Source organism: Salvelinus fontinalis, chromosome 37 (assembly GCF_029448725.1).
Source record: "Salvelinus fontinalis isolate EN_2023a chromosome 37, ASM2944872v1, whole genome shotgun sequence".
Classification (NCBI taxonomy): domain Eukaryota; kingdom Metazoa; phylum Chordata; class Actinopteri; order Salmoniformes; family Salmonidae; genus Salvelinus; species Salvelinus fontinalis.
Window position 1 is genome coordinate 24004711 of NC_074701.1, and position 22637 is coordinate 24027347.

The following is a 22637-nucleotide window of genomic DNA, read 5'->3' on the forward strand; positions in this document are numbered from 1 at the left end:
TATATATATATATATATATATATATATATCAAAAATTTATATATTTCCACACTATGAATTTGGTATAATATTGTGAAAATTACAATAATGCCCTTTTAGTGTAAGAGCTGTCTGAAAAGACTGCTCCTGTTTTGGTGGGATGGAGTTTTGGCCTTCTTGGTGACATCACCAGGCAGTAAATGAGTTAATAGACCAAAAAGAAAGAGTTCCATATCTCTCTGCCAATAACAGCTAGTTTTCAGTTTTTCCACTGGACGAAAAGGGTCATTATCAGGGGATATACTAACCCTTAGTAAGGAGCTCAAAACGGGTCTTCAACTTGGAATCCTACGGGGGGAAAGGACAGCGAGGCGGTAAGAAGTCCATCCACTGTAAATCCACACAGAACGGTATGTCTCCCTCCCTGTCGCGAATGAATGTCGTGGTGTTGACCTCAGTGATTTAATAACGTTGCCCAAACGACCAGCCAGCCCACTCCACTCACCTGGCAATTTTGCTATTTTTAATACTCGTTCCCTGAACAACAACCCTGTTTTTTGAATGTAAGATACGGACCCGGTGATCCTCTATAGGAAGATAAAATGTTGCGCCGGTAATATGGGTCAGATCTTTTGACCTGGTTGGACTAGAAGTAGTCCGTTTTTTTTCTGTAGTAACGGTGCAACCATGCTAACAAATCCGTGCTTGTTTCTCTAGCGCACACGGAAGCAGGTCCAGCCTTAACGTTACAACGATTATTATCTGAGAATATTTTGAATAGTCGAACAGTGCGCACAAAATAAAACTCATGGTCGCACTGCAAATAATTTCGTTGCATATTCGGCCAAATTGATCGCATTTTAAAGCCCTGACCGCCGTTGTCCTTCCAAACTGGGTATTTTACTTGCGCAGCCCGTATCAAAATGCAGCCCATATCAAAATGTAACGCACAAATAAGGGACCGTTCTCGGTGTTGTGCCGAAAATCTCCCCCTGCCAAAATCCCCCCTTCCAATTCCCTTACTTTTGTGGCTAATCAAATACTTTCAATAGAACACACGTCACGTCACGATGAATCATTTAATGTATGTGTGTTATATTAAGTATAGAGGAGGGAGTAAAATGTTGGCAATCAATAAACAATTCAGAACAACTATGGCTGAATTATTATCCTTACACTTTCAAAAATACTAGTCGAATAAGACATTGGAGAGATGACGAATGTTGGCAAAGAGACTTATTTATAGACTAATACAAAACGCACGGGGTTTCCCCGGGTGCGGGCGCTGAAGGGGGGGTTCGCCCATACAAGCTAGAACCGCCACATACACTTGAAACAAATAGCCAAACCGAAAACTGCAGACAAAAATGCTTTCTCTACTAATATCAGTGAAATGTAGGCTAAACTGACAACGGGGTGAGGAGCAGGAATCTCAACTGGGGGGGGGGGGGTCGGCGCATTTAAAAAAAAAAATATATATATATATATATATATATATATGTGTGGGTCATTCACGGGAACATGGGTATCCGAACAGATGCAGGACTACTAATGATTAGCCCAATAGTGTAAATGCAGATAGGCAACCCCATGCTTCAGCCTATTTATTTATAGCCACTATGCTGCATTAGTGGGGCTACAGGTGATAATGCTTATTGCTAATAGCATACCTGATAATATTAATTTAAGGTTAGAGGGTAGAGGTTGGTCCACCTCCTATGTTTATAATATTTTTTTTACAAATACTTTAATGATATGTTCTTTAGCTCATTTCTGGAGGTGGACATTATATTTTAGATTGTCAGCATTTCAGTCATTTTGGAGTAGAATGTCCTTTTAAAAAGTCACCAGAACTGAGCTATAGCACACATTAAAACAGTTTATAAATTTGGGGTTCTTAAAATATGTCATTTCTTATCTTCCTCTTGACCCCCCCTCTCTCCAGGAGAAGGACCCTCTGAGAATTATTCCATTGAAGGAGGTCCACAAAGTTCAGGAGTGCAAACAGAGGTACTGCACAACTCAGCATTGTCATGGTTGAAGGAAGCCTCTACATCCACATATATTGCGTGTAACTTTGATTTTGATCACTGTTTATATTTGTATATCCAGTGACATCTTGATGAGGGATAATCTCTTTGAGGTTGTCACCACTTCTAGGACCTTTTACATTCAGGTGAAAAGAGATTAAACATATTTATTTTTTCTATGACATATGTCTAGATTAATATTAAGAAATATCCCACTCAGTATATGTATTTCTCTCACCTCTGACTTTCCCCCTTTTACAATTTGCCCCGTTGTCTCCTCTCTCCCTGCAGGCTGACAGTCCAGAGGAGATGCACAGCTGGATCAAGGCTGTCTCTGGGGCCATCGTAGCCCTGCGGGGACCTGGGAGATCTGCAGCCACCGTACGTAACCACCCATGTCACTGGGATTATAGGGCTACTGCATGCCCTCTGGCTCTTATGTTCAGTCTCCCGTCTGGTCCTTAGTAGAAACACAAATTGATCTGTTATCTATTTGTGTCATGTGTTCATTGCAGCCCAACACACACACACACACACAAACAGTGAGGATGCAGAGAGGAGTGTAAAGTATGTGTCGCTTTCTGTACTCACTACAGAGGGTAGAGGTTGGTCCCCCTCCTACTGTAGGTGTTAGCCCCCCTGGCATAGTATAGGCAGTGCAGTCTCCACGTCTCCTTTTTTCTCTTCCACTCACTCTCTTTTCCCCCTGTACTGTGGGCAAGCCTGGCCCTTCCCAACCTGCTCTAATCCAGCTGTCCACTGTGTTGTTGCAGATGCGGCAAGCCAGACGGCTGTCGAACCCCTGTATACAGAGGTATACGGCCCGAATCGGGGAGTGCAGCACGTATGTCAGCTCCTGTTCCCCAAAGCTCCTTCTCTGTACTGTTGTTTTTCACTAACCTTTGGTCTTTGATGTCATGGAGTCGACTGGAGGGTCAACACTCTGCCTCCCTAAAAACCAAACTGTAAATGACCTCCCTGTGTGGGCTCTAACCTCTCCACCCCGCTGCCCATTCTGTAACTCCAACTCAGACCTTCTCTCCTCTACCTCTGCTTCTTTGCTTTTCCTGTCATCCTGTTCATGCTCTACCTCAGCTCTGGGGTTAGTCCCATAAACTCATTCCCTTGACTAAATGTAGCTTAAAGGGATACTGCGAAACTCTGGAATTTAGAGTCCGATGAACTCGTTGATACATTTTTAGATCTCTGTGTGCTGTGTTAGGGACGTTAGTGGTAGTTTCGCACTGCTACCGTACCTGTAGACTTTGTCATTACACTAATGCTAGTTAGCATTGGCTCACAATACTACCGCTAACTTCCTTCATACAGCACGCAAAGACATAAACATGGTATCCAAGAGTTCATCTGACTCTTGAGTAAGTAGAACCACAATCTCCCAGTATCCCTTTAACTTCCCTGGACCTCTGCAGCTAGTCACTGCCTCCAATTCACTTCCACACCCACTCATCCCGCTCTTAACTGCAGGTAGCCTAGCGGTTAAGAGCATTGGGCCAGTAATCGAAAGGTTGCTAGGAGCCGACTAGGTGAAAAATTTGTCTGTGCTCTTGAGCAAAGCACCTTAACCCTAATTGTTTCTGTAAGTTGCTCTGGATAAGAGCGTCTACTAAATTCATAAAATGTAATTTGCTATTGTGGCTCTATTACCATTTGAAGATGACTAAACTTTTTAAACATCCCTCTGCAACTTTGAAAACCCTTACCACACACACATTTGAAATCTGTACTAACGCATCTCTGGTACAACCACAATTTACAAAAGGTATAAAATCACTGGTTTCCCCTTTTGATGGTCTTCGTATTGATTGTCCAATGGGTGTATAATGGAGCCAGACTGATTTGAATCTTACCTTAGTGTGCACTTGTTCACTTCCCCTGATGGATTTAAAAGTAAAGGACAATATGGTGGAAACACCAGATTATTTTTAAATGCGTCGTAGGGAGGGAGTGTATGAATGCACACTTCAGGAGAATTGGGACGCTACCTCTCTAAGATGTGCTGCAGTGTTGTGTAAAACAATGTTGTACAGACATGTTTCCTGTTTCTGTCTATATCACTTCATATGTGCTCTCACACTCCTTGTCTCTCTTTCTCTCTCTGTGTCTCTGCAGTCTCCTGCAGCTGTATACCTGTCTTAGACGTCTCACATCCTGCCTGTCACTAGTTCTACTTCCTGTCCACTGCCTGTATTTCTGTTTACTCTCTCACACCGTCGACTTGCATAACCCAGTTAACTTCAAACTTTATTTAGAAAATTAGAATAAACTTTATCTTTGGGAGCTAAACCACAATCATCTTCACATAAATAACTGTTTAGCTGTTTATGTTTGTGTTGTGTATGATGACTTCCTCTGTATATGTACACTCGGAAGCTCATGAACTAACTGACCTAGCATACCTGAAGAATCACCGTTATGGTGTAGTGTTTCTGTTGAATGGTCTGCTTCAAGTCATGTAACTAAACTGCTCTTTCAGTACCAGTCAAAAATTTGGACACACCTACTCATTCCAGGGGTTTTCTTTATTTTGACTATTTTCTACATTGTAGAATAATAGTGAAGACATCAATACTATGAAATAACACACATGGAATCATGTAGTAACCAACAAAGTGTTAATTAAATCAAAATCAATTTTATTTTTGAGATTCTTCAAAGTAGCAACCCTTTGCCTTGATGACAGCTTTGCACACTCTTGGCATTCTGTCAACCAGCTTCATGAGGTAGTCTCCTCGAGTGCATTTCAATTAACACGTGTGCCTTGTTAATTTATGGAATTTCTTTCCTTCTTAATGCGTTTGAGTCAATCAGTTGTGTTGTGACAAGGTAGGGGTGGTATACAGAAGACAGCACTATTTTGTAAAAGACCAAGTCCATATTATGGCACAAACAGCTCAAATAAGCAAAGAGAAACAACAGTCCATTACTTTTAGACATGAAGTTTAGTCAATCTGGAAAATTTTAAAGTGTAGTCGCAAAAATCATCAAGCACTATGATGAAACTGGCTCTCATGAGGACCACCACAGGAAAGGAAGACACAGAGTTACCTCTGCTGCAGGTAGGTACCTCTAAATGCTTAACAGAGTTCAAGTAACATACACATATCAACATCAACTGTTCAGAGGAGACTGTATGAATCAGTCCTTCATGGTCGAATTGTTGCAAAGAAACCACTACTAAAGGACACCAATAAGAAGAAGAGACTTGCTTGGGCCTAGAAACATGAGCAATGGATGTTAGACCGGTGGAAATCTGTCCTTTGGCGTGACAAGTCCAAATTTTTGGTTCCGACCGCTATCTCTTTGTGAGACACAGAGTAGGTGAACGGATGATCTCAGCATGTGTGGTTCCCACCATGAAGCATGGAGGAGGTGGTGTGATGGTGTCAGTGATTTATTTAGAATTCAAGGCACGCTTAACCGGCATGGTTACTACAGCATTCTGCAGCAATACGCCATCCCATCTGGTTTGGGCATAGTGGGACTATCATTTGTTTTTCAACAGGACAAGGACCCAACACACCTCCAGGCTGTGTAAGGGCTATTTGACCAAGAAGGAGAGTGATGGATTGCTGCATCAGATGACCTGGCCTCCACAATCACCCGACCTCAACCCAATTGAGATGGTTTGGGATGAGTTGGACTGCAGATTGAAGGAAAAGCAGCCAACAAGTGCTCAGCATATGTGGGAAGTCCTTCAAGATGGTTGGAAAAGCATTCCAGGTGAAGAGAGAATTCCAAGTGTGCAAATCTGTCATCAAGGCAAAGGGTAGCTTTGAAGAATATTATATATAAAATATATTTAGATTGTTTAACACTTTTTTTGGTTACTACATGATTCCATATGTGTTGTTTTGATGTCTTCACTATTATTCTACAATGTAGAAAATAGTAAAGGAAAACCCTGGAATGAGTAGGTGTGTCCAAACTTTCGGCTAGTACTGCACGTTTTTACATGTTCTCTGTCCGGCTGCATGTTTGAATTTATGGTACAGCATTATGATGACTTTGATGTTTTACATATCATTTTGAACTGAGTGGGGGGGGGGGGGGGGTACATTTTGAAATGCCAGCATGGGCAATCAGGCGTTCTTTTATTTATGGTCACAAACTGTTTTTACTGGGTGACTGGATTGAGTTAATTGCTCCCTCCTTAACAACTTCTTCGGGATCAGTGTCCCTTCCACGGGACGGTTGAGCTAATGTAGGCTAATGGAATTAGCATGAGGTTGTACATTTCCCAGGACATTGACATTTTATTTATTTATTTCACCTTTATTTAACCAGGTAGGCTAGTTGAGAACAAGTTCTCATTTGCAACTGCGACCTGGCCAAGATAAAGCATACCTATTTGGCACATACAACAATATGTGACATACCTGATATTGGCAGAAAGCTTAAATTCTTGTTAATCTAACTGCACTGTCCAATTTACAGTAGCTATTGCAGTGAAATAATACTATGCTATTGTTTGAGGAGAGTGCACAATTTTGAACATAAAGTTATTAATAAACAAATTAGGCACATTTGGGCAGTCTTGATACAACATTTTGAACAGAACAGAAATGGTTCATTGGATCAGTCTAGAATTTTTCACATACACTGCTGCCATCTAGTGGCCAAAATCTACATTGCACCCGGTCTGGAATAATACATTATGGCCTTTCTCTTGCATTTCAAAGATGATTATACAAAATGTTTTTTTTTTCCTTTGTTTTATCTTTTACCAGTTCTATTGTTATTCTCCTACATTCCTTTCATATTTCCACAAACTTCAGTGTTTCCTTTCAAATGGTACCAAGAATATGCATATCCCTGCTTCATGGCCTGACCTACAGGCAGTTAGATTTGGGTATGTCATTTTAGGTGAATTTTTATTTTTAAAAGGGGGCGGATCCGTAACAACACCACCAACTGGTCACTGACATGTTCTTTCTTACTTTCTTTATTCCTCGCCCCCTCTTGTTTTTACAGATAGTAAAATGACAGTGAAATACTAACTTTTAAAAAACAAGCACTACTGCTACTACTACTGCTGCTTGCACTACCACAGTCACAGCTTTACCAGCACTTCTACTGTCTGCTGCTACTACTACCACTGCTGCTGCATCAGCCGCTACACCACAAGTCTGCCACTGACTCTATTCACAACTGTTTTCCAAATTAGATTTTTGTCACCGCCCTTGGTCCCTGTCTGACTGTGATTCTGTGGGACACACCCCTCTGTCCTCTCTCAGCAGGAACACTGTGGCTGTTCCTCCCAATCCACATTCTACCGCAGCCACCCGGGGCCCCCCGTCCCTCGCTCGCCCTTATCTGCAGTGCCACCCTACCCAGGGTGCCCTGCTATCGCGGGCGGCGCACGCCCGGAGCCTGGCGTGGGACAGCGAACATTTCATGAGCCTCCTGCCACGACCCAGCCACGCCCGACTGTCACTACAGGAGACACGCCTGTCCAAGTGACCGCTGCCACCACCCTCGAGTCACCATGGAGACAGTGCAGCACCTTTGAGGGCTACCCACCAGAACCCCCCCTTGACTTGGACCCTACTGACCTGCCAGTCAGTGAAGTCTCACCCCTACCCACAAACTAGGAGATGATGTGTGGCAACAGTGATAATGGAGGAAATAAGAGGAGTGCTTTTGAATAACCGAGAGAAGCAGAACCAGGGGGCTGGTGTTCTCCTCCACCAAACTGACCGGAAGTCATCTGGATAGAAATGGCAGAAAGCAGGAACTGGACTCCATGCCAAAGTGAATGACTGTATAATATGTCTGACCTCTATCCATCTCATGTTACCTAACCCAACTAGTCAACTCTGGTCAGATATTAGAGTTGAAAGTCACTCAGGGACAGAGGGGTTGCGTTCTCTCCTGGTGTTTCATTGTTAGTCATCTGCTCAGTTGAAGTCGAGGCCTGTGGACACATACTTAAAGTCATGCAATCAGCTGTGTGCCTGTGTGTGTAGGGAGGGTGGGATTCATACTGAGCTCTACGCCAAAGATACACCATTTGTCATTTTCTCCCACCTTAGATCAAACGTTAATGTTTGCCTTCACATTTAGATTTAAAATGTAATGAAGCGTTTTACCTGCAACTCATGACTAGGCACAAAGATTAATTCAACAATTTGTGAGCTAGGGAGTGTATATTTTAAGGGAGCAAGCTATATTCTCTGAGGGAATAGGTGTCAAGCTACAGAAATAATCATGCCTGGTCATTTCATACATTCACTGTTGTTCTTATTGAACGTTGTCTTTATTTTTAATTTTAATGTATAGTGTATGACCCAAATGATTCTAACAGACATTTTCTTTATCTGATTTTAAAACCTACATACAATCCCACTCAAGATCCACAACAGAGTATTACAGGTAGAACGTTGTTGGCACACACTGTGGACTGGTACGAGAGGACTGTGCAGCTCCAAAGCAAGCCATGTGGGTCGTTCCACCAATTCGCTGCCTTTTTGAGAAATATAAATTGGTAGAAAAAACAAATTGATTTCACCTAATTTAGCATTCTGTCATAAAGAGCACATTTTCAACTTTAGCAAGTCTTTATTCAGATGCAAAAAAATCTGATTTATTGAATTCTTTGTGTGGTCTATATTAAAGGTTACTTAATTTAATTTAACAGACTTAAATGTGATGTTGGTGCACAATTTTTACTTAACATATCAAAGGGAAGCAAAAGGCACTCATTTCGTGCAACGATCCATGGATGTTTGCCTAATCCTGCAGTGTACTGTTTTGGGGTTATCTTTGGACTTGTACCAATAGGAGTTTAGTGGGGGAGTGAGGTGGCTTCAGTACAGGACCAAAGTCAACAGCAGTCACTACTAAGGAAGGGATGGCCAGAGTGTCTTGCAGAGATGATGTTGAAATAAATACTGTTCACCAAAGCTGCCTGACCTCTTCAGACCCGTATACTGTACAGTGGCTTCAACCATTTTAATGACTGCTGCCCTATCTGTTGAGTTATGACAATGACAGCTGCTGTTTTGTGTGTGTGAAAACATTGGTTTTCTTCAACAGTTTGTATGGGATGGTTTTATTTTGTTGTAAAATTATGTGGGAAGATGTATATTTCCGTTTGAACTTCCCTGTGCCTGTATTGCCAGGTAGTGGAGGTTAACCCAACAATACTACTCAAAGGTCTTATTTCAATAGCTCTCAGTAGTGGTTTTGCAAAACCATATAGCTGCTAAAGTGCCATAAATTCTATAAAAATAAATAAATGTTATTCTAACCCTTTTTGTCTTGTGTGCTAGATTTTAATTGTGTCGCTATTTATTACGTGGATGACTTGAACATTTTCAAAGTATTTCTTTCATGTGTTGATTTAATTATTACAAATCAGTTCAATCAAGATTAGCAGCTGCTCATACAACTCCCACTAGTCATTAATTAACACATTTTGAAATAAAATCAAGGACTAAATCCAGATAAAGCAGACTTCTTTGAATGCGTAAAAAACTGGAATAAACTGCGAAATACTAAGCAATGGTTCAACCGCTCTTACGTAGCCTCACACTTAATTGTATGACTACTCTGCCCCCTGGTGGTGAAATTTAAATGGTTAACTTTCTTCCCAGGTTAGAAATGCCACTACATTTGACTCACTAATTTACAGCCTGAACTTTGGTAATGATGGTCAGTCAGCATTATTTGTGTGTCCAATCATTGACCTGTCAAGTCTGAACAGGGTGTGGTGGTATGAATTGTGTTTAGTCAAATGGAGGCCCACAGTGACCAATGATGATGCCATACGGTTGCTTGTGGAAAACAAAAATGACTACATCTGGATTGACTCGGGGCCAGTAAGAAGTGGGTGAGGTAGCCCAGTCTGTCTATGCTTTTATTGGCCTGCAAGAGTGGCTTTTGTTGGGCTTCTGAGAGACTCCAATCGGAGTCCATGCTTCAACATTGTTTTGATCACATGGACTGGGATATGTTCCGGGTATCCTCAGAGAATAACATTGACGTTTACACGGACACGGTGACTTGGGTTCGTCAGGAAGTGTATAGGGGATGTTATTCCCACAGTGTCTATTAAAACCCACCCAAACCAGAAATGGTGGATAGGTGGCAGCATTTGCGCAAAACTGAAAGCGCGAACCACCACATTTAACCATGGCAAGATGACTGGGAATATGGTCGAATACAAACAGTGTAGTTATTCCCTCCGTAAGGCAATCAAACAGGCAAAACTTCAGTACAGAGATAAAGTGGAGTCGCAATTCAACGCCTCAGACAGGAGACGTATCTGGCAGGCAGTGGCGACCCGTCATTCAGGGCAGGTGGGGCTCCCCACTTTTTTTTTTTTATTATAAAAAAAATTGGGGGGCTTGCCTGTTTTTCATGTTATTTTGGCATTCATATGTGTCACATATCAGTTTGCAAATAATGTTTTTTTTTAAACCTTGAGTTAATAAATCTGCATACAGTAAACATGGTCTCTTTTTTTCGTTCTTGAGTAAGGCAGCTCCAAAATGCAGGTTTTTCAGCCTAGCCCAGTGCTTTCTGTGGTGGTGGGGCACCCAGTGGAAAATACGGAGCGTAGGGGTTGGTAATGTCTACTTGCGCCGTGATTGGCTCAGTGTTCTGTCACTCATGGGGACACTACGTCACCGCCGTGTCTAAGGGTAGAGCAAAAGAATTCAAGCCCCTTGGGTGCTGCCGAAGAGTTACATTAGAAGTGTCCATCCTAGAAGGCTCAAGGTAAGGTCATTGGCCACAGATAAAATTACGTAAAATCACGTTATATCTACTGTAGCTTTAATTGGACTGATCATGTCAACATAATACTTTCAAAATCTTAGCTAGCTGTCATCATCATGAATCAAGTCGACAATCTACTGGCAAATCCTTTTTAATCCTTGTCATATGAAGAGAAATTATAGATAAAACTTATCGGTGCTCATCAACCATTGGACATAAATATTACACAAGTTGGAAATCGCAAATTTGACACGAAGTGGTTTGGAAGGAATCAGTGTCTAACTGCAAGCATTGCAAAGCAATCAAATCAAATCAGACTATTTGTCACATGCGCCAAATACAACAAGTGTAGACTTCACTGTGAAATGCTTACTTACAAGCCCTTAACCAACAGTTCAGTTCAAGTAGAGCCTGCTATTCAGTGGAGTGGCTGTGTGGTCCAAGTCTGGGATTAAGGGTCTCTTTTCCAAGTTTAAAATGATAAACATTCAACATTGGCCATGCTGTCAATGAAGCATGATATGTACTGCGCTCAAAACAACTGTAAATTCGGAACTGGGAAATCTCAGACTTCAGTGAGTCAAAACAACTGGGAACTCGGGGGGAAAACTAGCTCAGACTGGGAAAATATGTTTTGAACAGTCATCCAACTCGGAATTGTAAATCGGGAACTCGGGCATCTTTCTACAGCTACGACCTGAAGATCAATGATGTCATCATGATTCAACCTTTTTTCAGTTCCCAGTTGTCTTGAAAGCACCATAAATCCATAGAATGCCAGACGTTGATGATAAAATGTACCCAGGATGGACCGCCACGCAGCCTTCCTGTTCAAGTGAGCACAGCACAACAAGGTGAGTCCAAAAATGTATTGTATGCTGCTGCATAAGCGATGTAATATGCCAGGGAGATAGTATTACTTTCTTAGCTACAGTATACATAAGTGTATGTTGTGTAGTAAGCTGTTATTAGCCCATGTGCTTCACCCTAATAACTTGGTCTATTTTCCCCTCTTAATTCCAAATCAAATCAAAGTTTATTTGTCACGTGCGTGAAATGGTTACTTACAGGCTCTAACCAATAGTGCGGAGAAAAAAAAGTGAATGTGTGTAGGTAAGTAAAGAAATAAAACAACAGTAAAAAGACATTTGAAAATAAGAGTAGCAAGGCTACATACAGACACCGGTTAGTCAGGCTTATTGAGGTAGTATGTACATGTGGGTATGGTTAAAGTGACTATGCATATATGATGAACAGAAAGTAGCAGTAGCGTAAAAAGAGGGGTTGGCGGCTGGTGGGACACAATGCAGATAGCCCGGTTAGCCAATGTGCAGGAGCACTGGTTGGTCGGGCCAATTGAGGTAGTATGTACATGAATGTATAGTTAAAGTGACTATGCATATAAGATAAACAGAGAGTAGCAGCAGCGTAAAAGAGGGGTTGGGGGGGGCACACAATGCAAATAGTCCGAGTAACCATTTGGTTACCTGTTCAGGAGTCTTATGGCTTGGGGGTAAAAACTGTTGAGAAGCCTTTTTGTCCTAGACTTGGCACTCCATTACCGCTTGCCATGTGGTAGTAGAGAGAACAGTCTGACTGGGGTGGCTGGGGTCTTTGACAATTTTCAGGGCCTTCCTCTGACACCGCCTGGTGTAGAGGTCCTGGATGGCAGGCAGCTTTGCCCCAGTGATGTACTGGGCCATACGCACTACCCTCTGAAGTGCCTTGCGGTCGGAGGCCGAGCAATTGCCGTACCAGGCAGTGATGCAACCGGTCAGGATGCTCGCGATGTTGCAGCTGTCGAACCTTTTGAGGATCTCAGGACCCATGCCAAATCTTTTTAGTTTCCTGAGGGGGAATAGGCTTTGTTGTGCCCTCTTCGCGACTGTCTTGGCGTGTTTGGACCATTCTAGTTTGTTGTTGATGTGGACACCAAGGAATTTGAAGCTCTCAACCTGCTCCACTACAGCCCCGTCAATGAGAATGGGGGCATGTTCGTTGCTCCTTTTCCTGTAATCCACAATCATCTCCTTAGTCTTGGTTACGTTGAGGGATAGGTTGTTATTCTGGCACCACCCGGCCAGGTCTCTGACCTCCTCCCTATAGGCTGTCTCGTTGTTGTCGGTGAGCTCCAGTGTTGAGGATCAGCGTGGCAGATGTGTTGCTACCTACCCTCACCACCTGGGGGCGGCCCGTCAGGAAGTCCAGGATCCAGTTGCAGAGGGAGGTGTTTAGTCCCAGGTTCCTTAGCTTAGTGATCAGCTTTGAGGGTACTATGGTGTTGAACGCTGAGCTGTAGTCAATGAATAGCATTCTCACATAGGTGTTCCTTTTGTCCAGGTGGGAAAGGGCAGTGTGGAGTGCAATAGAGATTGCATCATCTGTGGATCTGTTTGAGCGGTATGCAAATGTTTAAAGGTCTTACTCACGTCGGCTACGGAGAGCGTGATCACACAGTCGTCCGGAACAGCTGATGCTCTCATGCATGCCTCAGTGTTGCTCGCCTCGAAGCGAGCATAGAAGTGATTTAGCTCGTCTGGTAGGCTCGTGTCACTGGGCAGCTCGCGGCTGTGCTGCCCTTTGTAGTCTGTAATAGTTTGCAATCCCTGCCACATCCGACGAGCGTCGGAGCCGGTGTAGTATGATTCAATCTTAGCCCTGTATTGACGCTTTGCCTGTTTGATGGTTTGTCGCAGGGCATAGCAGGATTTCTTGTAAGCTTCCAGGTTAGAGTCCCGCACCTTGAAAGCGGCAGCTCTACCCTTTAGCTCAGTGCGAATGTTGCCTGTAATCCATGGCTTCTGGTTTGGGTATGTACGTACAGTCACTGTGGGGACGACGTCCTCAATGCACTTATTGATAAAGCCAGTGACTGATGTGGTGTATTCCTCAATGCCATCGGAGGAATCTCAGAACATGTTCCAGTCTGTGATAGTAAAACAGTCCTGTAGTTTAGCATCTGCTTCATCTGACCATTTCTTTTATAGACCGAGTCACTGGTGCTTCCTGCTTTAATTTTTGCTTGTAAGCAGGAATCAGGAGGATAGAGTTGTGGTCGGATTTACCAAATTGAGGGCGAGGGAGAGCTCTGTATGCATCTCTGTGTGTGGAGTACAGGTGATCTAGAATTTTTTTCCCTCTGGTTGCACATTTAACATGTTTATAGAGATTTGGTAGAACTGATTTAAGTTTCCCTGCATTAAAGGCTAATTTTGCCTGCTGTTCTGACTTGGTGGTGTACATGTAGCCTGTAACCTGTTTTAGAGAAATGTATTCATCAAATATTGTAAGAGCTTTCGTTGTCTGCTTATATGCCCCCTTTATTTATCCTATGGTTCTGACTTGGTGTACAGGGAGAACACCCATGTTCTGAATTCTGTCTCTGTGCATTTCAAAAGTGCTGAACAAATAGTTATATTGACTACGTCTGTCCTAACTTGCTCATTAATGTCTTAATCGAAATTACCGATTGCCTCTTATCCGCTTGTTGTCCCCGTATGCCATAGTTTGTACCTCTCAATTGTCAGTAGAAACCACATTTGTTTAAGCAAGTCAGCCAAATCAGCTATGTTTTTTTAAAAGGCAATAAATGAGGATGAATGAACTGTTTCGCTGCCAGACAAGACTCTGCTGAGAGCCAGGTGTAGCAGTGGTAAGGTGTTGGGACTGCTGTTGGGACAGCTTTACAGTTTGTGTGCACTGTTTGCCACCATTATAGTGCAATAATGTATTGTTTAGTGTTGTGTTGTGGCCTTGCATGCCACATATTTTATTTTTTCCCCCACCAAGATTTACATACTAAAATCGCCACTGTTGGCAGGGACAACAATTCACGGATAACAAAGGGGAAAAAACACCAACATCTTGCTCCCAGACAAGCTAAACGCCTTCACCCGCTTTGAAGATAACACAGTGCCACCGATGTGGCCCGCTCCCAAGGACTGTGGGCTCTCGTTCTCCGTGGCTGACGTGAGTAAGACATTTAAGCGTGTTAACCCTCGCAAGTTTGACGGCCCAGACAGCATCTCTAGCCGCGTCCTCAGAGCATGCGCAGACTAGCTGGCTGGAGTGTTTATGGACATTTTCAATCTCTCCGTATCCCATTCTGGTGTCCCCACTTGCTTCAAGATGTCCACCATTGTTCCGGTACCCAAGAAAGCAAAGGTAACGGAACTAAATGACTATCGCCCCATAGCACTCACTTCTGTCATCATGAAGTGCTTTGAGAGGGTAGTTAAGGATCATATCACCTCTACCTTACCTGACACCCATGACCCACTTCAATTTGCTTACCGCGCCAATAGATCCACAGACGATGCAATCGACATTGCACTGCACACTATCCCATCTGGACAAAAGGAATACCTATGTAAGAATGCTGTTCATTGACTATAGCTCAGTCTTCAACACTATAGTACCCTCCAAGCTCATTAAACTTGGGGCCCTTGGTCTGAACCCCGCCCTGTGCAACTGGGTCCTGTACTTCCTGACATGCCGCCCTCAAGTGGTGAAGTTAGGAAACAACACCTCCACTTCGCTGATCCTCAACACAGAGGCCCCACAAAGGTGTTTGCTCAGCCCCGTCCTGTACTCCCTGTTCACCCATGACTGCGTGGCCACGCACACCTCCAACTCAAGTTTGCAGACGACACAACAGTAGTATGCCTGATTACCAACAATGACGAGAAAGCCTACAGGGAAGAGGTAATGGCCCTGGAGGAGTGGTGCCAGGAAAATAACCTCAACCTCAACAAAACGAAGGAGCTGATCGTGGACTTCAGGTAACAGCAGAGGGAGCCTGCCCCTATCCACATCGACGACCGCAGTAGAGAAGGTAGAAAGCTTCAAGTTCCTCGGCGTACACATCACTAACGATCTGAAATGGTCCACCCACACAGACAGTGTGGTGAAGGCGCAACAGCGTCTCTTCAACTTCAGGAGGCTGAATAAATGTGGCTTGGCCCCTAAGACCCTCAGAAACTTTTACAGATGCACAATTGAGAGCATCCTGTCGAGCTGTATCACTGCCTGGTACGGCAACTGCACCGCCCGTAAACACAGGGCTCTCCAGAGGGTGGTACGGTCTGCCCAAAGCATCACCGTGGGCACACTGCCTGCCCTCCAGGACACCCACAGCACCCGATGTCACAGGAAGGCCAAAAAGATTATCAAGGACATCAACCACCCGAGCCACGGCCTGTTCACCCCGCTATCATCCAGAAGGTGAGGTCAGTACAAGTGCATCAAAGCGGGGCCTGAGAGACTGAAAAACAGCTTCTATCTCAAGGCCATCAGACTATGAAATAGCCATCACTAGCCGGCTCCCACCCGGTTACGCAACCCTGCACCTTAGAGGCTACTGCTCTATATACATAGACTTGGAATCACTGACCACTTTAATAATGGAACACTAGTCACTTAAATAATGTTTACATACTGCTTTACTCATCTCATATATATACACTATTCTATTCTACTGTATTTTAGTCAATGCACCTCCGACATTACTCGTCCTAATATTTATATATTTATTTTACTTTTAGATTATAACATCTGCTAAATATGTGCATGTGAACAATAAAATTGGATTTGACTAATATAGTGGCAGTTTGGCCCTAGAGAGACCTCTGCATTTGCTCATTCGGAATCATACAGCTCACATCAACAAGACAGATCTCGTGTTCTTTAACTTATCAGGGTGTAACCTAATGCATGTTGTTTTCATCTGAATATGTTTTAATGGGTTGATGTTGACCTTAAAGGTTGCCATGTCATTTTCACAACATGCCATTGTCCTCCAAAGCTACACATTCAAATGGGAAGAGTGTTAATAACACCAAACCTCATGAACTTTTGTCACTGTCACTTTTGTTCCACATACCCCCACCCTTTCAATGCAAGACAAAGTGAAAACCATTATGAAAACAGGACCCTCTCCATCCCTGTGCTTTCCTCACTAAGTACCCCTTTGGTTATGGGAGGAGCATGTTAGACAAACCCCATAGCACCACAAGGGGCCTTAGGCAACCTCCATCTCAATGCCTGGGCCCTGAGTATTGGTCCAACCACCTCATTAAACCATAGTCATTAAAATATCCCTGGCCCATAACCAATCATAGTTTATGGCAATGAGTCATTGGTCCACTGTTTACTGGATCTTTTACAGCCCACCACAGGCATCCAACTTGACAGAGATTTGTTGTTCGCTACACTACAATATATAAGCCACTAGCTATAACTTGCATGCTTTTCATGCTAGAAATTGGCCTATATTTCTTCTAATAAGAGCAATTTGTTTAGTCTTTAATTTGTACAACTTCAGAAAACAGTTTAAGCTTTCTGTTAGAATACCACAAAAAGAAGTTTGCTAATGATCTTATGAACAATGTTGGTTGAATGAAAAAGCTTTGAATGTTAGCTTTGCTTACAAAATTGGTAATGATTCATCATCACCCAAGTTCCCTCAAATATTGTTTTCTGTTGATTGATTCGTTTCTGACCGCACATGAAATTATTAATGAATGGGCAAACTGTGTACTTTTAAAAATAAGATTGAGTTAACTAATTATTTTATAAATGGCTTATAACCCACAGCAATCCTAGAACGCCTCACACCCTCCCTCTCTGTTATTTTTCTGAGTTGAGTAAGTTGCCAAGAGTGACTAAGTCATATAGGGAACAGTAAAAAACAGCATGTTTTGGGCTGTAAATCCAGAATCCAGAATTATACATGCTTCATGACCTCTCCTGTGATTTCTTTAAATGCAGGCAGTCTATATGTATAGCTTCCTATTGATTGGGGAATTATCATATTAGTTCATCATGAGCAATGTTATGATGGCACACACATACGTGAATGGATTATCTAAACAGCTACATTTAAATGTTTAGAGATATAATATAAAGGGAAATGTTTTAGGGACCACATTTGTAGTTGTTATTTTTTGTTGGGGGGGGGGGGGGGGGGGGTTACAGGTACATTATCCACTTCAAATGATAAGTTTATAAAACATGGACCTGTAGGCTGCCACTTTAAAATAAAAAATGTAAGAAATACATACAGAGTCTAACAGTTGACATCAATAAGGGATCATAGCTTTCACCTGATGAGTCTATGCCATGAAAAGAGCAGGTGTTCATAACGTTTTGTACACTCAGTGTATACTGTATATTTTTTTGGTATGTGATGTATGTGTTGGGCTTTAGCTGAGATTATTCTTTACAGAGTCAAGTATATTCGTCCAGGCCTCAATTGTTCCTTCACTAGCACCATTCATTCTCGCTGTCGATAATTCTAACGTTATAACTTCTAACAGTACCTGTATTCACTGGCGAATTGGGAGAGAGTGAGGTGATTGCCCTCTAAGAGCCAACATCATTTTTGTGGCTGTGCTGCATGCCAGCAGTAATCATCTCTGATTGTTTGAGATATTTAAAGAGCTAAAGTATCATTGTTAAGTAACATAATATATGCAAAGCATTGAATATTTATTTTGTAATTTGTCACCAGCCGCATTTAACTGCAGGGCACTCCCGCATCATATGGAGGAATGTGCCTACCTGATTTAGGAGACGCGGTGAATAGTTGGACGTTGGGGCCAATTTCATCGTAAAACATGTCCTTCGTATAAATAGAGTCTGTGAACAAACTTTAAATGTTTATGTTGATGGTTCGGACTACGGGATGCCAAGGTCATATTATTCCATATTCTGATCAAGTACTTTTTTCATGGCTTGCTCAGAATATCAACTTTCCAAAAGTATAAACGCAACATGCAACATGTGGAGGTCCTGGACTGGCGTGGTTACACGTAGTCTGTGGTTGTAAGGCCAACTGGACGTATTGCCAAATTCTATAAAACGACATTGGAGGCAGCTTATGGTAGAGAAATTAACATTCAATTATCTGGCAACAGCTCTGGTGGACATTCCTGCAGTCAGAATGCCAATGGCACACTCCCTCAAAACTTGAGACATCTGTGGCATTGTGTTGTGTGACAAAACTAAACATTTTAGAGTGGCCTTTATTTGTCTCCTGCACATGGTGTATCTGTGTAATGATCATGCTGTTTAATCAGCTTCTTGATATGCCACACCTGTCAGGTGCATAGATTATCTTGGTAAAGGATGAATGCTCACTAAACAGGGATGTAAACAAATTTGAGCACAAAATATGAGAGGAAAAACAAGCTTTTTGTGCATATGGAACATTTCTGGGATCTTTTATTTCATCTCATGAAACATGGGACCAACACTTTAAATGTTGTGTTTATATTTTTGTTCAGTGTATTATAGAGATCAGTCCTTTCGGGAGCCCAGATAATTTATTTCTAAATCCCATCATTGGATGGTTCGGTAGTTGGATTTCCCAAGGTGCTCTATTGGCCAGCATAGCTGACCTAAGTTGTAAATAAGTGTAAGTGTCTTTCAAATCTTGGAATGTTCTCAAACCATTACTGTCCATGATATTGGCAAGAGAAGGATTCAACATTTCGACCTTTGGGTTGATGCAAAAGGTCGCCCCCCAGATCTCAAGGCGTTATAGTGACATTTTGGAGTATGGGCATGCCATTTTGATTCCAAATTACCTGTACATTGCTTTTCAATTTTGCGCCAAATAGAAATTGTGTGAGCAATAATAGGATCAAAGCGTAGTTACATTGTTTAAGGTATATCAGCGAAGACCACCTCTTCCAGGGCAATAGGAGACACCATATGTATCTCTATACTCAGCCAGGGGGTGGACTAAATGCTAGTGCCTGGAAATACAATTTTAAGTTTGGTATGGATAGTCCTACGTCTTTCCCTCTTTGCAAGTTTGTTCATTTTATCTGGAATCACTTACCTTGTCATATACATTTTAAAACGGCACTATGGTTTTTATCCCAATAGCCAGAAGGGGGAGACAAGGGAAGCATTGAGCTACAGAAATTCAACCGTGGCAGTATATTCATTTTTACAATAGATATTCTGCCAGTTAAAGCAACTGGGATATTGAATTGATTTGAGTGTTCTGTTAAAGTTTCTGCCAATGATTTTAGGAAGGAAGGAAATACTGTATATCTATTTCCAGATATGTCAAATGGGAAACGATTGGGATTTCATAAGTAGAGATGGAGTCCTCATCCGGGTCTTGAGAGGCAGTAGGGCAGATTTGGTTAGATTTATTTTACAACTTGAAATGGAGTTGAATTTGTCCATGATCTTTAAAGATTTAAGGAGGGATTGCAGTACATTGTCTAGATAAAGTAAGATATTGTCGGTGTATAATGAGTTGACGTCATCCGTATAATTGAGAGATATTGGTCTAATTTCTTTTGATTTGTGCCATCGACAATAAAAGTAGCGAAGGTGAGATGAGATCACGTTACCTGCTACTTCGAAGGATTCTCAAAGGAACAGAGCAGGTATTGCCTGTTATTACTATGGCGAGGTATTGGTATATAGTATTTTAATAATCTGAATGAAATTGGAGTCAAGTCCCATATGTCCCATAGGTTGCAAATTCGAGTCTAATTCGTAACATATAATACGAAATGGGTGATGGACATCCTCAAATTAATGCATATCATATCATTCTAAATGAAGGGTCACGGATTTACGTACAGAATAATACGAAATGCTCTCAGACTAGGTTGAAAAGAGTAGTCACTACCTGGTCTGAAGAAAGTGTTTGCTTTTTGTGTCATTAACAACTTTTTCAATTCAGAGATATTTTTTAATTGTGATTTATTCAGCTTAAGATGCAAATGCAGTTGCATTGTTTTTTATAAAACATGTAATGGCTTCCCATAAAATCACATTTTGATCCATGATAGGCCTATTCCAAATGTGTAGCATATTCTAAGTTTCTTCTATTTCAAAATAGAATTCATTCAAATAGGCCTAATGAAAAAATGTATGAATACATACCAAAGCGCTTCCCTTTAGCACGTGACACACACACCAACCATAGACATGCGTATTGTTATTGCATAGAAAGTGTGCCGGGCCATGTGGAATTGAGTAGGCTTTTATATAAATGCAGTGCCAGCTAAAAAACTCAGTTGCTTATTGGTGCACAGTGGAAGTGGAGCTTCTCTTAATCCCTTACATCAACTGCTCTGCTTTACACTCCTCAGCTCACATGTACCAAAGTACTGCAAGTTTAGAGAAGCCCGGACACTTTTTGTTTACTTTCCCATATTTTGAAACTGTGTTTCACAGTAAACCACCATGTTTTGGTCAATATTGTGCGTAACGGTTTGCTTGGCATCCCTACTTGCTGAAGCACAGATCTCCAATAGGTACGTTATCAGCTGTCCCAGTCGTTGTCACAAGGCGATGTGTCCCCGTATGCCAGCGGAGTGCTTAGCAGGACAAGTCCTGGACCACTGCAACTGTTGCCCCGTGTGTGCCTCTGGAGACGGCGAAGCGTGCGGCGGCAATGGAAAGCTTGGAGACCCGGTGTGCGGAGAGGGGTTGGAGTGTTCGGTGTCCGGCGGAGTGGGGTACTCTGCCACCGTCAGAAGAAGAGGGAAGAGCGGCGTTTGCGCCTGCAAAACTACGGACCCTGTATGTGGTAGCGACGGTGTATCCTACCGTAACATCTGCGAGCTTAAGAGAGTCAGCAACCGGGCACTGAAACTTCAGCAGCCACCTGTTCTGTTCATTCAACGGGGAGCTTGTGGGAAAGGTAAAGGCTTTGAAGAATATTATACATACAATTCCCATTTCACCGTCTTGAATGTGCTGTTTGTGTGTATTTCATATTCATTATTTCTGGTGGTTTCCTAACTTTAAATCAGTGAGCATAACTCGATTATGCATAATTTTTCCATTCAATGGAAGATTTACGCGAAAATCCAATCTATATCAAATCAGATTTAGCCTTGATGATGCTTAGAGTCATGAATTCTCACCAGAAAGGAATCAGTGTGTGACAGTCTGGTGGGCAACAACATCCAGATATGGCGGCTGATTATGTATCCCACGCGCACAAACATCGTGTCCTTTGACAGTAAAACAAAGGCTACCATTGAAATGCGTTGGTTTTTGGTTTTCTTCATTCACTCATGAAAAGCAGTAATCCTTGCTTAGTTTTGCTTGTTTGAACTAAGTCACTAATTCTATTAACTTGTTATTAACGTATGGATTAGCTCTGGTATGCGTACAGTCACATGGGAATAACCCTCCAAATTAATTTATCTAAAGTAGCATAATTAATGCAATAGGTCATTGTTGCTGACTTCACCATGGATAATGTATTATTTAATTGTTTGGACTCAGTTTCAGCCAGTGCAGCTGACCTGCAAACGGAGACACTTGTTATCAGAGTCAGTGGGGCACAACATAAACCAGACCATCTATCCATCCCAGACATTTTTTTTCCTTATGAAATATCATAACATTAATAGATTTGTGGCAGCCTTTTAAGCGGTTTCTATTTCCCTCAACTTTCTAAATGCAAGTGCATTGTGTCATAGCATAGTGAATTCTGTTCTGAAATGTGAATGACACTGAGGATGGTACAAAGACAACCTTCACACTCACAACTCACCTACAGGTGGTAGAGAGATGAGCCATTGATCTTTAACTGTGTTTGTGTGTTTTATGTGCTCCAAGGGCCCGATTCTGACCCGAAATGGAATGGAATTCCCTTTCTAGTGTGCTATTCACCTGCTATTCATTGTGGGTAGAGATACTTTTATATATTTAATGTATGTGGACACCCCTTCAAATTAGTGGATTTGGCTATTTCAGCCACACCCATTGCTGACAGGTGTATAAAATCGAGCACACAGCCATGCGATCTCCATAGACAAACATTGACAGAAGAATGGCCTTACTGAAGAGCTCAGTGATTTTCAACATTGCACCGTCACAGGATCCCACCTTTCCAACAAG

At 42.2% G+C, this 22637-nt stretch overlaps 2 protein-coding genes across 9 annotated transcripts in view; both read left to right on the forward strand.

Annotated features, from left to right (window-relative positions):
- Window positions 1-9284, forward strand: part of LOC129836398 (pleckstrin homology domain-containing family A member 1-like) — a 33743-nt gene extending 24459 nt beyond the window's left edge. For 3 of the 7 annotated variants that reach the window (XM_055902496.1, XM_055902497.1, XM_055902498.1), the window contains 6 exons: window positions 1925-1989; window positions 2092-2155; window positions 2301-2390; window positions 2783-2853; window positions 4140-4214; window positions 7265-7592. In XM_055902496.1, coding sequence (XP_055758471.1) covers window positions 1925-1989; window positions 2092-2155; window positions 2301-2390; window positions 2783-2853; window positions 4140-4214; window positions 7265-7490 — 591 coding nt within the window. In that variant the 3' untranslated portion in view covers window positions 7491-7592. The other 4 variants (XM_055902500.1, XM_055902502.1, XM_055902499.1 and 1 more) reach the window with 4 other exon arrangements.
- A 10586-nt stretch (window positions 9285-19870) lies between these two features.
- The window catches only part of LOC129836399 (serine protease HTRA1A-like), a 40958-nt gene continuing 38191 nt past the window's right edge, over window positions 19871-22637 (forward strand). The window contains exon 1 of one of the 2 annotated variants that reach the window (XM_055902505.1): window positions 19871-20158. Coding sequence is in view for 1 of the 2 variants with exons in the window: in XM_055902504.1 (XP_055758479.1) it covers window positions 20967-21426 (460 nt within the window). In the remaining variant the exon portion in view is untranslated. Of the gene's footprint in view, window positions 20159-20542; window positions 21427-22637 lie in introns of those variants that run through there. The other variant, XM_055902504.1, reaches the window with a different exon arrangement.